This window comes from Pteronotus mesoamericanus, unplaced genomic scaffold, assembly GCF_021234165.1.
Source record: "Pteronotus mesoamericanus isolate MK-2021 breed Mesoamerican mustached bat unplaced genomic scaffold, CSHL_Meso_final contig_947, whole genome shotgun sequence".
NCBI lineage: Eukaryota > Metazoa > Chordata > Mammalia > Chiroptera > Mormoopidae > Pteronotus > Pteronotus mesoamericanus.
The window spans coordinates 123,036-137,804 of NW_026555287.1; the positions used below are offsets into that span (position 1 = coordinate 123,036).

Genomic DNA, 14,769 nt, shown 5'->3' on the forward strand with positions numbered 1-14,769 from the left:
GGGCACAGGAGGGCACCTAGGCAAAGCTGAGAGGACACTCTACCCCCTGGCCCCCCTGACACACACACACCAAATAAAAGCCACTCTGAAAAGACAGTTTCTTGACTTTATTAGTCTGGAGCTCCACCAAGCCAGCCTCGGGGGCTGGTCCCCAGGCACAGTGAGCAGGATTGAGGTCAGACAGTTTCAGCCCCTGGCCCCTGGCAGCCTGGGACAGCTGGGCCAAGGGGTCAGAAAGTACAAAAGTCCAAAGCTGGCACTTCAGGTGTGGCTGCCATCCAGCCTGGCCCAGGGGAAACACGACCTGCAGCAGCGGGTATACAGGGTGCCACGGTCCTCTCCTTGCAGAGGGTCTGCCACGGAGCAGAGCCAGGCGTGCACAGGCAATGTTCCTTCCAAGGCAGCAGCTAGGAGCAGTTAGTGATTCTTGCCAGGAACTGCTGTGCCCACCACTCATCCAGGTCGATAGGCACAAAGTCTGCGGGCAGAGCAGAAGGCTGAGCAGTGATGTCGCCTCTCACCTGTCAGCATCTCTCCCCTCATGCTGACCACAAGCCCCTCACCCAGACTCCAAATGTGGCAGGTAACTAAAGATGTGGGTCAGGTTCAAGTCCCCACTGCTTTTCCCTGGGGCTAGAATCTGGCAGGGACCAGGTCAGGGTCGGGGGGCAGGGGGACTCCCTGAGGGTAGGGGAGAGCTCACTCTGCAGCCTTGGGTTGGGGGTCCTCTCCACATACTGAACAGGCCTCGGACTGCTGTCACCGGCTGGGCCACCACCCAGCTGCTGCTCCACTTCCTGCCAGGCTGTAGGGAGAGGGCAGTCAGGCAGTACCAGGCCCCTGGGACCCTATCTCCCCTCAAGAGCCTGGTGGCCGCTCTGGGCCACAGCGCAGAAGTGGAAGTGGGTAGCCTGCTGGACATTCACAGGACAAACAGGAAGAATCCAGCCCTCTGGCAGCTGCCAAGTCAGGTTACAGTGGGGAAGAGGACCAGTGGCCCGGGCCATAACCTTGGGCCTCAAAACTACCTTCGGACACAAAACGGACGTTCTCCTCGTGGGCCAGCGTGTAGGTCTCCTGGGTTGCCTCGATGGATGGGGATGTGGCGGGGGGCCGCCGGCCATTCACTCGGTTGAACACGAGCCTTGGCCCTGGACTGTGGAAAGAGAGAGGAGATGGTTGGTGACTGTCCAAGCCCAGGTAGTGCCTGGCAGAGTCCCAGGAGAAGCCTCAGGCCTCACCTACCACCCTCAGGCCAGGCCCAGCCTCAGCCCTTCCTTGAACTGCAGCCTTCCTACAGCTGGTGGCCAAGGCCTCTCTCTGGCAGGACTGAGCACGCAGCAGCTCAGCTCACACCTGCAGCCCATGGCCGTGAGACACACCTGTGTCCCAGTTCCCCAGCAGGGCTCCATGCTCAAGGCACACAGGCACCCCTCCAAAGGTCTCTCAGGCACCCCCCTGCCTTCTGCCTCCCACCTCTCCTGGACCAGCCAGGCCTCCAACAGCCCAGGTTCTGACTGGAGCTGTGACCAGGTCACTCTGTCCCAACCCCACCCACCAGGCGCGGTTCTTGGCCACCTTCTCCCCACAGAAGCTTCTCCATCTTGCCAATGCCCCAGCATGGGAAGAGGAACTGAAACAAGAGCCCAGTGGTCTCTGCGCCAGGCTCCAAAGGGATGAGCCCCAAGGGATGGCACCCAGTTTGGGGCAGGCCATCCTGCACGGGGAGGGTGTGACTGCAGCCCTGGCCCATCCCTGCAGGCCCCCGACAAGGGCAAGGCTCTCGCCCACAGGGCGGGAATGCTGAGTGAGGAGAATGCCCCCAGGTGCTGGAGCTCGGCCCGGTGGGCGTGCTATGTGCAGTGGGCCACTGGTCCCATCCTCGTCAGCTGGACCCAGGGCAATGATGGGCCGTGGAGGGAGCGGGGCCGCACCTACAGCAGGAGGTGGGAGCCAGGAGTCCTGGGCTGCACGTGCCACTCCGCCAGGCACTCGCCTGCTCGCCATCCTGGGCTCAGGTGCCCCACCGCCGCTCGGACTTCCTCCTCGGCCGAGAGGGGCACTAAAATAAAGAGGAGCGTCTTGAGGGGGCACCAGTCCTGCCAGCTCTGGGCTGCAGGGAATCTAGAGGGGCAGAGCTCCTCCCAGTCTGAGCTGCACAAACCAGAGGGCGTGACTTGGACAGCCTCTTGGCTGCCCCCCACCCTGCCCGCAAGGCTGTAAACTTCAGGTAAGTTTGCCAGCTGGTCATCAAAGAAGGAAAAACAGAAGGGAATTGCAGCCCTGGGCTTCAAATCACAAGGACCAAGGTGGTGGCTAGCACCCCCCTGCCACCAGCCTGGCCGCCCCCTGCCCCCTGCCCCCTGCATGCAGTTACTATGGTTACATAAAGCCAATACACAGGCCCTCTGGGGGAAAGGGCATGGGCTCCCACATGCTCCTGTGGACGAAGGCCACCCTGTGCCTGCTCCTAGAGACAGGCGAGCTCCAGCCCACAGTCCTCAAGTCTTTACTCAGCACCAACAGGGGCATCCTCTCACCTAATCCCCTCCATGACCCCCAAGGTAGACCACCTGCTGGCTTTCAACCCAAGAATCTGGGCTCATGAGGGAAGTAGCCTGTCCAAGGTCACGTGCTGTGAGTGGGTGGCAGCATGGGGACTTAACTGACATCTGTCTGACCTCAAAACCCACTGCTCAGTACAGGTCCCAAGCCCCCTTTCCTCTCCGCCTGACTGTCTGCCTCTGGACCTCTGGTGGTCACGTGGCCCTGTTTTATCTTCTCTCGAGTTTACCGTTGATCTGACTCGCTCCCCTGTCTGTCTCTGGCTGGGAGGGAGAGCTTATCAGAGGTACAGACCCCTGTGGCCTGTTCACCACCAGGGGCAGCACGCAGACCCCATGACCAGATAGAACCCAAGCCCATCCATTTAGCAAGTCAGACACTGTGAACATCTGCGAAGCACCAGGCCTGCAGGATGGATGTAGCAGTGGCCCAGACACCCCCTTCCTCTTAGGCAAATCGGGGTGAGGGATGGGGTTTAGTGAAAAGGCTGTGCAGAGAAAAAGCAGGGAAGGTGGGCAGGAAGCCAGGGTGGAGCCATTTTAGAGAGTGGCCCCCTGAGAGGGTGCAGGAGTGGAGGATGCCTGGCTATTCTGGCCTCCCAGTGGGGGCTCTTTAAGGCCACAGGGACTGGGAGGGAGCAGTTCAGGGAAGGGGGAGTGACCTAGGAGGGAAGGGCAACCAGTACAGCCAGCACGCTGCGTTCCTGCTCACCACCTCTCTGCACCCAGCAGGACACAGAGTTTCCCAGGGGAGGCGGGGAGGCGGGGAGGCGGCCCAGCCCCCTCAGGCCCAGCTTGTCAGAACCCTACTGACTGGGACCTGGCAGGCTATACCTGCCTGGCTGGCTCAGGGCATGCTGAAAAACAGAGGTCAGGCCTTTTGGAAGTTTTAAGACCCCTACTATCTTTCCCACATCCTTCCCCAGCATTCCCCAACCCTGCCACACGGCCTTCCCCAGCAGGCGGGCCATGGAGAGGAAGGCATTGAGTTTCTCCAGGTAAGAATGTAGGGAGCACTCTGGGCTGTTCCAGCCTCAACCTCCTTCACTGGGTAACCAGTGGTAGCTACACACCCATGCCTAATTCCCTCCTCTGGGAGGTAGGGTGGCCGTGAAGACTGAGGTTCAGGTGATAGGACAGTGTGATAGCACAGCCTGGGTCCCAGGGAACAGGCCTGACGGCCTGCTCCCTTCCTTCCCCAGGAGGTACTTGTGGCTGGCCCAGAACACTTTCCTCATTAGGATCACACACCAAATTATCAACATGCCCCCAGCAGAAGACCCCTGGGAAGGAACTCAGCCCAGAAGGGTCACCACAGGGTGCCCCCGCCTGTGGCATTTGAGGCCTGTAACTGAGGGAGAAGAGCACGCTGAAGGACAACCCAACCCTCATTCTTCCTGCATGTGTGCGTGCATACCCCTGACCTCCTGGCCAACCTTGGAGGCTGTTTATCCTCAACTTGGGAAGACTCCTAGCCAGCACCCGCCTTCTCGGGCCCTCTTCACCTCTGCCTCTGGGGACCCTGAGTGTGCTGCCCCCACCCACAGCCTAGGGCAGGTGCCCTCAGTCCGTGTAGGCCTAGACCAAAGCCAAAAGCCCAAGAAGTGCATAGATTACTTGAAACCAAGGCCAGGGCTTGAGCCAAGTAACAAGTTCAGTTGGGGGTGGAGGGAGGGAATCTGACTTCCAGGTCACAGTAGTGTGGAGGCCAAAGTGTCCAGTACTGAGCCTGTGTGCCTGGCCTCAGGCTTTTGGCACCAGCAAAACTGCTGGTCAGAAAGAGCAAAAACTGCATTCTCCAGCGAGCCCTGATCATCTGCAGGGCAGCCCAGTGTGTTAGGGGTGAAGGGCAGTGGTTTGGCAGGGCCAGAGAGAACCACGTGCACCCCTCACCCAGCGAGCTCTGCAAGCAGGAAATTGGTAGCCAGAGACAGCATCCTTGAGAGCCAGCGCCCTGGGCCATGCTGCACTGGCGGAGTCCCGGACAGTTCCCCTTAAACCTTGGCCTCTGAAGCCCAAGGTCGCCCGGACATCTGACTCAGACGCCTGGAGTCGACCTTGGAGCTAGTTGGCTTTCTTCCGGGGTCCCACAGGGCCCGCAGTGGGGGTGTCTAGCACATCGGGCCCAGTCCCCTTGGACACGTCTAGGTGCCAGGTGAGGCAGAAACGCTTAAGCGTGGGGGCCAGAGCACCTCGCGAGGGCGCGGCGGGCGGGGTCATTCCGCCCCGCCCCTCTGCGCCCGCCCACCCTCAGCACGTGGTCGGGTCTCCACTAACCTTTCACCAAGGTCACCGTCCCGGCCCCAAGGCGGCCGTAGGGGGAAGGGAGAGCTGGACTCTGGCCGGAGCCGCGCGAGTCTTACCTTGACAGAGGCCAGGGTCCTGGTGGCTGCGCCCGCGGGGGCGGCGGAGTGGGCGGCGTGGGCTGCCGGCATTTCAAAAGCTCCCCGAGCCTGCTTTCCACTTGCTGCTGCGTGGGCCCTGTGGGTACAGGGAGGGCAAGTCAGCCGCCGCTGCGCCAGGACCTTGGGCTGTCCAGGCGCATGGTCCCCTATCCGGCCCTACCCGCCGCCTGCCCCTGGGCACCTGTGCGGCGCTGCGCAACCAACTTGCTGGGACCCTTGGTAATGGTATACATGGTGCGGAGGGCCGCGCCCGCGCGATGCTCGGACGCACGCCCGCGCCTTCCTGGCCCGCGGGCAGGTCCCGCGCCCTCCACCCGAGCTCACGCTAGGCGGGCGCCGTGGGCGCTGCCCCTTTAACTGACGTCCAGGCACGGCGGGGAGGGGGCGGGTCCGCTACACGCCCCCCGGCTCTTAAAGGGCCCGCTCGACTTAGCCCGGCCTGGGGCAGGAGGCGGAGGCGGGGCTCCAGCTCTCTGCGGGAGTTGACCACGCCTGGCGCGGAGGAAGCCTGGGCAGAAGAGACCGGAACAGGCCAGAACAAGCGTCCCGCCCCACACGGCCCAAGGCCAAGGCACAGGTGTCATGGGACCTAAGACGCACGTCCACAGTGCTGCCCTGCCCGGAGGGCAGGTGAGCCAAGGGGCGAACCTCACACAGTGGGCGAACCTCACACAGTGGGCGAGCCTCTCGCCTAAGGCCCTTCCTGGGTCAGCAGCGATGTCCAAGAAGCCAGCGTCCCTGCCTTTGACAGGCGCTGGGGTGCTCTGTGTGCACCCTAGAAGGGAGGGTGCTCCCACTCTTGTCGGTGACCTCAGCCAATGTGCCTGGGTGCACCGGGCCAGTGTGAGGAGTCCCTCTTGGCATGGGTGTTAGGACCGAAGGGGTTGGAGATGAGAGAAGGGGGCCGGCCCCCTGGGTTTGGGCAGTTGACAGACGCCCTGGGAATCTTCTTTCCACCCCACGAGACTGGAGCAGTGGGTGCATTCTGCTCCAAGTCTAAGCCTCCACGCACAGGTGCTCCAGGGTTGGGGAGGCCATTTACCAATCCAGGAGCCAAGTGGGAGAAGGCATGTGGGGAGAGGGAAGGTGGGTGCGGCCCCCCAGCTTGCCTATCATTCTGCATGGGAGAGAGCAGCTACTCCACCCACCCTCCCGAAGGCAGTGGTGTAGACCCACTGCACTGACATTGCCTCAAGGCCCAGGAACCAGGCTTGGTGGGAAAGAGGATAGCACTGCATTCTAACCACGGGGTGAGTTCTACCCCGCAGGATTCGTATCTGAGAATCAGATGAAGGTGACCTTCCTCCCAGCTCACAGGCTGCTCAAGGCTGTCCCAGCCTGTAAGTTTGGGACCTAGTGGGGGAAGGGAGGACCAGAGCACTCTGGGTTCCGGGTTTGAGAGCCTGAGGGCCCAGTCGTTCTGCACTGGTGGAATTCAATCCTTAGAGTCCTCTCACCCAAGTAAACAAATTCTGCACAGACTTGTCCAGGGTCACAGAAATCTGTCCCCAGGCTTGTGCAACCACCTCTGGCCCTTGGGTCTCCTGCATGGCTCCTACAAATATTTGAGGAGGCTCTGGCCAGCTCGTACCAGGGCCTGGGTTGTCCAATGGGGCCTGTTGCAACCTAGCAGTTGCTGCCTCCTGGGAAAGGGGAGCTTGCCCTCAGCATGATTAACCAGTGGGTTCCTGGAGCAAATCCAGCCCTCTCCCTGCCACAATCTGCCTTCAGAGCAGAATGGTCTGAAGCCTTCCAGCCAGGCAGGGCTCAGGGGCCAGGACAGACAATAGGCAGAGGCCACAACAGGAAGAGGAGAGGAGTGTAGAGAGGGACACGCCAGCAAGAGGAACACCTCACCCCACATTCTCTGTGCTGAGTCCCTCCCAGGCTAGCCCATGTGCCAGTGTAGGGTGACCAGGCCTGCTTAGAGACCCTCAAGGAAGTTTGCTTGCATCCCAGGGCTGGCTGGGCTGTCTTTCCTATCATGTGCCCGCTCCCCGCTTACCCCACCCCCCCCCGCCCCCACCCCCACAGCCTTTTAACTCTACATCTTGTCCTAAGCAAGGCTCAAGGACAAATGCGCCCCCTCCCAGCTGCCTCCTCAGGCTGAACAATGCCTGTGACCCTGAGGGACAAGATAGGGCCCAGGCCTTTCAGATGAGACTGTCCAGGGAGTCCAGAATTCCCTTTCCACCCCTGCAGTGCCCATCCCTACCCCCAACTGCATCAAGGCCAGGGTGTTCCTACCCCATTTGTGCTGGCTGGCCTGGCCTTTGTGGTGGTCTCGAACACTCTGCTCACTCACAATCTGGGGAGACACCGCAGGGTGAGGGATCTGAGGGGTTCTGTATCCTGAAGGTGTGTGTTGCTGGCAGAGGGAGAAAGCCCCTGGGGCACATCCCCACCCCCATCCCCCACGCGGACAGAGAGCTCGTCCTCCCCAGGCACCTGCTCCGGCCTGGCCTGGATGAGGAGAAGCACAGGGCCCATTAATGGGCAAGCAGTCCCAGCCTTTGCTGAAGCCCTCAGGTGGCCAAGGCCCCAAGGCTATAATGTCCTGGCCATGCCCACAGGTCTTGTCTGAGGTCAAAGTTTGGGTCCAGAGCCCTGGGAAGGGCACTGGGGAAACCAGCCCAATTGAAATGGTCCTGACAAATGGGAGGGGAGGGGGTGCAGGTCAAGCAGGGGGCTGGAGGGGTCCGAGAGAGCCCCGGGGTCGTCAAGAGACCCTGAGCCAAGAGAACAGGGAGAACTGAAGAAGAGGGAAGGCCAGGTGGTGGGGGGCACCTGCTGGCGGGGCCAGGCCTTCCCAGAGGGGCCTTACCAGCCTTACTGCTCCCAGAACCCAATTGTGAGCATAAGACACACCCTGGCCTGGGGACAAAGCCTGGTATCCAAGGGACATGGGATGAGCCTAGCCAGAGCCCCCAAGAACTCTTGGTTCTCCTGAACCAATAGGAATCCCAGTCAGCACAAGGTTCTGCCTTCCCCGGCCCCACCACCACCTCCCTGGCCTTCCCCCGTGTGGAGAGACTTTAGTGACCTCACTACTGTGGGACCCTTTGACTCGGTCCAGCCAGAACAGAAATTGCTTCCCCTAAATCCCCTCGGAGAGTATATACCAGACCCTTCTCCTGTGCTCCAGGCACTGCTGGGTTGTGCTGGTTCCTGGAATAGGCCATTGCCCTTCCCCAGGTGAGCATGTGATTTTTCCCTTAGCTGGGGCAGATCACACCCCAGTACCCCCGTCCACCTTACACTCTCCTATATAACCCCTTAGTGCCTGCCAAATTAAGAATTGTTAACCTCTCTCTTTGGCCTCAGCCCTGGGAAATTTTATGTAACACTCTGGATCATACTGTCCATAACGCTGGGTCCTGCAGAGGCAGCACTTCGCAGCCAGCAACTTTCCCATTAGAGAGGTTAGAAACCCATCCTGGAGTTGGAGAGGAAGGGGCCTCAGCCAGCATGCAGAAAAAATGGTTGTCAGGGTAAGAAAAGGCCTTTACCTCACAGGCCCCAATCATGAGAACAAAACTAGGTACTGCTTTTCTCTGTGAAAAGATGCTGGGGGTTCTCTCTGGAGCACACCCACACCTTTCCCTCTCAGGCTTGCATCTTTCCTTTTCTCTCCTAAACTCAAAGGGTCTCCACGAGGCTTGCAACCAGGAGAACAAACGGGCAGCAGCAGCTCGTTACACGTTAACCCCCTGAACCTGTCCCCAAGACCCCCTTTTCTCTGACTTTCCAGTGAGCTGACAGCAGCCCCGCCTTGACTCACTCCTTTCCTATATCATTTCTAGGGAGCCAGAGCAGAGCCCCCCTAGGCGTGCTCCTGTTGCTTCTTCTACCATAAAAAAAAAAAAAAAAAGTTTCCAGATACAATAGTAAAATTACATAAGAGAAGAAAGAAGTTTACATTTTCAGTCATCCTCAATCACTTTCCAGATCTGAAATCCATGCCCTCAACAACCCAGACCGGAGAATGGACTTCTGTCAGTGGAGGAGTGGCCAATAGCCCCCCGGGTAAAGGCTCTGGCTGGATGCTCCCTCATCCACTGCCCAGCTTCTAGAGATTACCCAGTCCATTCCCAAACCCAAGTGCAGTGGGTTGGATGGTGGCTCCCAAAAGATAAGTGTACCCAAAACCTCAGAATGTGAACTTATTTGAAATAAGTAAGGTAAAGATTTTGAGATAAGGTCATCCTGGATTAGGGTGGGCCCTAAATCCAGTGAGTGTCCTTGTAAGAGAATGGAGAGGGATATTTGGTCACAGAGACACACAGAGGAGACAGCCAGGTGAAGATGGAGGCAATCTGGAGTGAGGTGGCCACAAGCCCGGGAATGCCTGGAACCCCCAGGAAGCAATGATGAGGGAGCCTCCTATGGGCTTTGAGGGAGTTGACACCTTTATTTTATTATAATTATTATTTTTTTATCCTCACCTGAGGACATTTTTTCATTGCTTTTAGAGAGAGAGGAAGGGGGGAGAGAAAGAGAAACACACCAATGTGAGAGAGGTACATGTATTGATTGTCTTCTTATGAGTGTCTCATTGAACTCACGACCTTTTGGTCTACAGGATGATGCCTCCACCAACTGAGCCACACCAACCAGGGCTAACACCTTCATTTTGTATTTCTGGCATCCAGAACTGAGAAAATAAATTTCTGTTATTTTAAGCCACTGAGTTTTAGGGTAATTTGTTACAGCAGACATACCAAGAGGAATGGTAGTGGGTTAGCAAACAGGACGGGAAGCACCCAGGGTATATGGAGGGCCTCGGAGGAAGTGAGGACGTGTGCAGAAGGGGGTTCAGTGAATGGTGGGCATTAGGCCTGGGCTCTGCTGTGGGCTCTGGTTATCCTGGGGCCAGCACTCAGAGTTGCTTGCTCCACAGCCCCCTTTGTGGGTGAGTGTGACTGGGAGGAGGTAGGGAACCTAGCCCAGGAACCTCGCTGTCACCAGGCACTTCCTGAGCACCTCCTGTGCACAGGCCCCAGTACAGGCCGGGAGGTAGAAGTGCAGTGCAGGATGTGCCTCCCTTGAAGGGGGAAGTGAATCTGGGTCTTGGACTGAGGCCTGAAGCCACCAGAGGAAAGTGCAGCAGTGTGGGCACTCCCAGAGTCTGACACACATCCAAGATGTTCCAGAAAGCATGTGTGCTCACATGTGTTCACACAAGTTCATGCATGCACACATTTATACCCTGCAGCAAAGACTGCCACTTAGCCTTATCCAGCTGCATCTGTCTCAGGCTGAGCTTGGTGAGTACTGAGGGCAGATGTTAGTTCACATAATAGCATCCAGCCTAGAGTTAATAGATGTGACAGATAGTTATCAACCTGAGATCGAGTACTATTAAACCAAAATTGTTGCTGGGCATTTGGGCAGTTCCTTAAAGCAGCCCATATGACATGGGGGAAGCAGGCAGATCGGCAGCCTCAGGCTCTTCCCCTCTGAATGCACATGGGGTATAAAGGAAAACTTCTTTTTCTATATTTATGTTTCTGACATCAAATGTGTCATCACCAAGCAATTTTCCAGTTCTCTGTGCTTTTGACAGGCCAGCCATAAACTGGGGTTCCCACAACTGACCTCCTTGGGTTCCATAATTAGAAGGGCTCACAGAACTCAGGGAAATGCTTTACTTATGTTTACTAATTATTACAAAGGATACAACTTGGGAACAGCAGACAGAAGATATGCACAGGGAAGGTGTGGGATGAATGTGGAGCTTCTGTGTCCTCTCCAGGAGCACATTCTCCCAGCACCTCCACGTGTTTACTAACCCAGGTCTCCCAGCTGCTTCATTTAGGGTTTTTATGGAAGTTCCATTACGCAGGATGATTGATTAAGTCATTGGTCATTGGTGATCAGTTCAGACTCCAGCCCCTCACCCTCCAACAAGGTCAGGAGTGGAGCTGAAAGTTCCAACCCTCTAATCACAAGGTGGGTCCCCATGGCAACCAGTCCTCATCCTCCAAGAGTCACCTCAGTGTTATAAACCCAGGGTAGGGCTGAAAGGGGCTTAAAAACAAGTGCCCCTCTCACTTCACCACTCAGGAAATCCCAGGGTTTTAGGAGCTCTATGCCAGGAACTAGAACAAAGACAGAATACATATTTATTATTTGATGATATCACAAGGTGGCCTGTGCCCAGGGAATGCCTGGTGAAGCCAGCAGGAAGCTGGTGCCTCTAAGTGGACTAAGAGTGTTGAGGGGTCTGGGTGGTGAGAGTCGTAGGCAGTGAGACCTCAGATGACCGTCACTGGTTACAGGTGAGGATCAGGGGCAGGGATGTGCATTGAGAGACACCTCTTCCACCCTGAGGCACGGAAAATGGACAGCCCACAAACCAAGAGAAAGTGAGGTAAAAAGCAAGTCAAGATTGTGAAATGGGAAAGAACACTGAAGGAAGTCTAGTGGTCACAACGCAGAATGCCAACGGGTCTTCCTGGAGGGCGGGAGACCCGTTCCCTAAGGGTGACTTTCCCAGGGGTGCTGTCTGGACCGGCAAACCTCTTACCACTCAGTTCCTTCCACGTCTGACCAGATCAACACCAAGGTCCCTGGTCCCACCCTGCACGCCCCGTGGCGGGAAATCCCAGACGAAAGGCTGGGTCAGAGTCTCAGCGCCGTCGGTTACGGGGTCTCACTCGTGAAAATTGCCCATCAGAGATAAGCTAGTCTTGACTTCAGGGCACGGCCCTCAGCCTCCGAAAAAGGGCCTCTCTGAGACACGGGCCCCAAGCTTAAACTGAAGAAGGACACTAGACACAAATCGGCCTCCGATCTGACTTAGGGGGTCGCTGACCCCCTCACAACATCCGCGAACCCCGGGCTAGCGCTGGTCATCTCAGTGTCACAGACAAACCCCGAGAATCACAGATCCCTCTTCGGTCAGGCCAGACCAGTTCCTGCAGGCTGGGACCGCCCCGCCCAACTGCAACCCCGCCCACCTGAAGCTCCGCCCCAACAGGAGTCCCGCCCGGACCCTATGCCCCTGAAAAGCCCTCGGTTGCCATGGTTTCCACAGCGTAGGTCCGAATCTAGCAGGTCCACAAACCGCTTCTCTCATCCCCTCGCCTTTCACTCGAGCTCTGGGCACCCAGGCGACACTGCCACTGCGAGAACTCCTGCTACTGAGGACCCCGTTCAGCCAGCATTCCTATCCTAATTGACGGCTGCGGCATTCGGAGCCCTGCAGCCACCGAGCCGGTGGCGAGGCGCACGCGTTAGGATGTTTCTGAACGCGAGGAGGTTGCATCATAAACTCCTAAGTCTCGCGAGCCACAACTTCGACAACAGGCGCCGCTGGTGTAGTGGTATCATGCAAGATTCCCATTCTTGCGACCCGGGTTCGATTCCCGGGCGGCGCAGTTGTCAGTTTTAGCTTTTTTCCCCCCTCCAATCTCAAAAAAGAACTGTGGGAGACAGCAGAAATTTCGGGATGAGAACACCGGAAACATGGGGGAACCATTCTTGCCGGAGCAGCACTAATGAAACACTTTCAGGATCACTAGAGCATGAAAATGTTAGGACAGCCATGGTGACAGGGTGCTGAGCTGAGGAACATCTACACACCACCGACCCAAGCTCTCCGCCCGGTTCCCTGTTGAAGAGGCAACTCCCGGCGCCCCTCCAGAGCATTGCGCGCCGTTTAAGCCGCTGCATGCGTCCTCCTGGGAACTGTAGTCCGTGGAGGAAAGCTTTGCGACGGTCGGACTACAACTCCCAGCGGGCCTCGCAGCGACCGGGCTATCGCTCCTGCTAGACTAGCTAGCTGCGGGATCATGATGGTAGCAGCGGCCGCCGAGCGGAACAAGGAACCTATCTTGCGAGTGCTGCGGCAGTACGTGGACCCGGCCCAACACGGCATCCGAGTGCTTGAAGTGGCCTCTGGCTCCGGCCAGCACGCGGCCCACTTCGCGCGGGCCTTCCCCTATGCTGAGTGGCAGCCGTCCGACGTGGACCAGCAATGTCTGGACAGGTGCAGGGGAGGGCGGGACCCCGGGTGGTGAAAGGGGGCCCAGTCCCGCTACCCCGGGTCCCCACGCCACTGTGACTGCTGTGAGCAGGGCTGCAGGCGGCGTTAGGAACGGGGTACACAGGCCACTCCCACACACGGGCTCCCCTCCGACAGCATCTCGGCCACCACTCAAGCCCAGGGGCTGTCCAACGTGAAGACTCCGCTGTACCTGGATGTGACCTGGGATTGGAAGCAGTGGGGCGGGATCCTGCCGCAGTCGCTGGACCTGCTGCTCTGCATTAACATGATCCACATCAGCCCCCTGAACTGCACCAAGGTCTGTGGGAGCGTGGGCGAACTACCCAAGGGCCAGCTACCTGCGCCATGCGGCACCCTTCTCCCAGTTTTTGAAGGGGGCCAGGTGCCAGGCTTGCCCCATTTCATAAGGCACTGAAGCCTGGAGAGATCAAGTTGAGACTCCAGCCCCAGACCAGGGCTCTTTTGGAGCTCTGTGGAAAGTTTCTCACCGCCATCTGCCTCTCCTCTCCCTAGGGGCTCTTCAGAGCAGCAGGACACTTGCTCAAACCCAAGGCACTGCTCATCACCTATGGGGTGAGTGTGCCTGCCTCAGATGGAACTCCCCTGGCCGGATGATGCTAGCCAGCCTCAGCTGTCTTTGCCTTTCTGGACTCCCTCCCTCTTGTCAGTATTTTCAGTTGCCTTCTTCCCCACTACCTGTCACCACTGAAACAGGTCCAGACCTTCCCCTCTCCAGCAACCTCCTTGGTCCTGGCTGGTGTGGCTCAGTTGGTTGAGTATTGTCCCGTAGACCAGTCTAGACCCACGCAGCATCAGTTCCTGGTCAGGGCACATGTCAGGAGGCAGCCAATCAATGCTCCCCCCCCCCCCCCCCGACCTTCCTGTCTCTCTGGAATTAAAAAAAAAAAGTCTCCCTGTACCCCCTAGGCTCATGGGAACGGGGAGCAGTGTGTCCTTTTCATCCTCTGGGTGCCAGCCTGTAAGTCTGCCCAGGGGCTGACTAAAGAATGGCTGACCCTGGGGCTGTGGACAGAGCTGTGCCCTGTCTCCACAGCCCTACGCTGTCAATGGGACGATCTCTCCACAGAGTAATGTGGACTTTGACCTGACCCTCAGGAGCAGGTTAGAGCTGGGTGGGTGGGGGGCCTGGCTGGGACAGCAGGTGAGCAGGGTGACCCCTCTTAACTCTACCTCTTTCTCTCCTGTAGGAACCCAGAGTGGGGGCTTCGGGACACAGCCTTCCTGGAGAAGCTGGGACATGCCAGCGGCCTGCTCCTGGAGAGAATGGTAGGTGGGAGGGCGGGGGTCCTGGGTGGCCACCCTGGGCAGCTTCTCCAGCCAAAACATCTCTCCCAGGTGGATATGCCAGCCAACAACAAGTGCCTGATTTTTCGGAAAGAGTAACCCGTCCTTCTCTCACCTGCCTATGTCCCCAGTGAAGTCTCTTCTGGGACAAGGCCAGGGGGCCAACCCCTGCCTCCGTGGCCCAGGCCATGGGGAATGGCCCTGCCCATTTGGGGGGCTGTTGACCACTGTCCACAGGGCTGCTAAGGGCCTGGGAATAAAGCACTTCCTGCTGTCCTATTGCCGGAGTCTACTATGCCTCCTGGGAGCACCCCTGGTGGTGCTAGGTGGGCCTCCATTACTGGGGGCAGGAGGGGTCTGGCCTGTAGGGTGAGGGCTTAGGGACATCCTGGACCATGCGGCTCCACTTGGGCAACAGAAGGAAGAGAGAGGACCCAGGGACTGCTGAAGCAGGACTGAACTGGCTGCATGGCCCTTCTACCAC

At 58.1% G+C, this 14,769-nt stretch overlaps 2 protein-coding genes and 1 non-coding gene across 6 annotated transcripts; 2 read left to right on the forward strand and 1 right to left on the reverse strand.

The window, feature by feature from the left end:
• Positions 1 to 92: 92 nt before the first annotated feature.
• Positions 93 to 5,335, reverse strand: MCRIP2 (MAPK regulated corepressor interacting protein 2). 2 transcript variants are annotated; one of them, XM_054586780.1, is made up of 5 exons: positions 5,151 to 5,335; positions 4,928 to 5,045; positions 1,029 to 1,156; positions 704 to 805; positions 93 to 478 (listed from the first exon to the last, which is right to left on the reverse strand). In XM_054586780.1, the coding sequence occupies exons 1-5, from the start codon at positions 5,200 to 5,202 to the stop codon at positions 408 to 410; spliced, it is 471 nt and encodes a 156-aa protein (XP_054442755.1). In that variant the 5' UTR covers positions 5,203 to 5,335; the 3' UTR covers positions 93 to 407. The 2 variants fall into 2 exon arrangements, with proteins under 2 accessions (XP_054442755.1, XP_054442756.1); XM_054586781.1 differs by lacking the exon at positions 704 to 805.
• Positions 5,336 to 12,280: 6,945 nt separating this feature from the next.
• Positions 12,281 to 12,351, forward strand: TRNAG-CCC (transfer RNA glycine (anticodon CCC)). Its single transcript has one exon. It is a non-coding gene; the product is annotated as a tRNA-Gly (tRNA).
• Positions 12,352 to 12,717: 366 nt separating this feature from the next.
• On the forward strand, positions 12,718 to 14,556 carry METTL26 (methyltransferase like 26). Of its 3 annotated transcripts, XM_054586782.1 has the most exons (6): positions 12,718 to 12,962; positions 13,116 to 13,278; positions 13,494 to 13,553; positions 14,035 to 14,102; positions 14,189 to 14,267; positions 14,337 to 14,556. In XM_054586782.1, the coding sequence occupies exons 1-6, from the start codon at positions 12,766 to 12,768 to the stop codon at positions 14,382 to 14,384; spliced, it is 615 nt and encodes a 204-aa protein (XP_054442757.1). In that variant the 5' UTR covers positions 12,718 to 12,765; the 3' UTR covers positions 14,385 to 14,556. The 3 variants fall into 3 exon arrangements, with proteins under 3 accessions (XP_054442757.1, XP_054442758.1, XP_054442759.1); XM_054586783.1 differs by lacking the exon at positions 14,035 to 14,102; XM_054586784.1 differs by lacking the exons at positions 13,116 to 13,278; positions 14,035 to 14,102.
• Positions 14,557 to 14,769: the final 213 nt, after the last annotated feature.

What these genes read in the sequence shown, in the direction of transcription:
- MCRIP2 (XM_054586780.1), bottom strand. Translation starts at nt 5,202, where the DNA reads ATGTATACCATTACCAAGGGTCCCAGCAAGTTGGTTGCGCAGCGCCGC. An exon ending in GGTTGCGCAGCGCCGCACAG is followed by an intron (nt 5,046 to 5,150) that starts GTGCCCAGGGGC and finishes CTGTACCCACAG; the next exon opens with GGCCCACGCAGCAGCAAGTG. An exon ending in CCCCAACCCAAGGCTGCAGA is followed by an intron (nt 479 to 703) that starts GTGAGCTCTCCC and finishes CTCTGCCCGCAG; the next exon opens with ACTTTGTGCCTATCGACCTG.
- METTL26 (XM_054586782.1), top strand. Translation starts at nt 12,766, where the DNA reads ATGATGGTAGCAGCGGCCGCCGAGCGGAACAAGGAACCTATCTTGCGA. An exon ending in GCCCCCTGAACTGCACCAAG is followed by an intron (nt 13,279 to 13,493) that starts GTCTGTGGGAGC and finishes TCCTCTCCCTAG; the next exon opens with GGGCTCTTCAGAGCAGCAGG. An exon ending in GACCTGACCCTCAGGAGCAG is followed by an intron (nt 14,103 to 14,188) that starts GTTAGAGCTGGG and finishes TCTCTCCTGTAG; the next exon opens with GAACCCAGAGTGGGGGCTTC.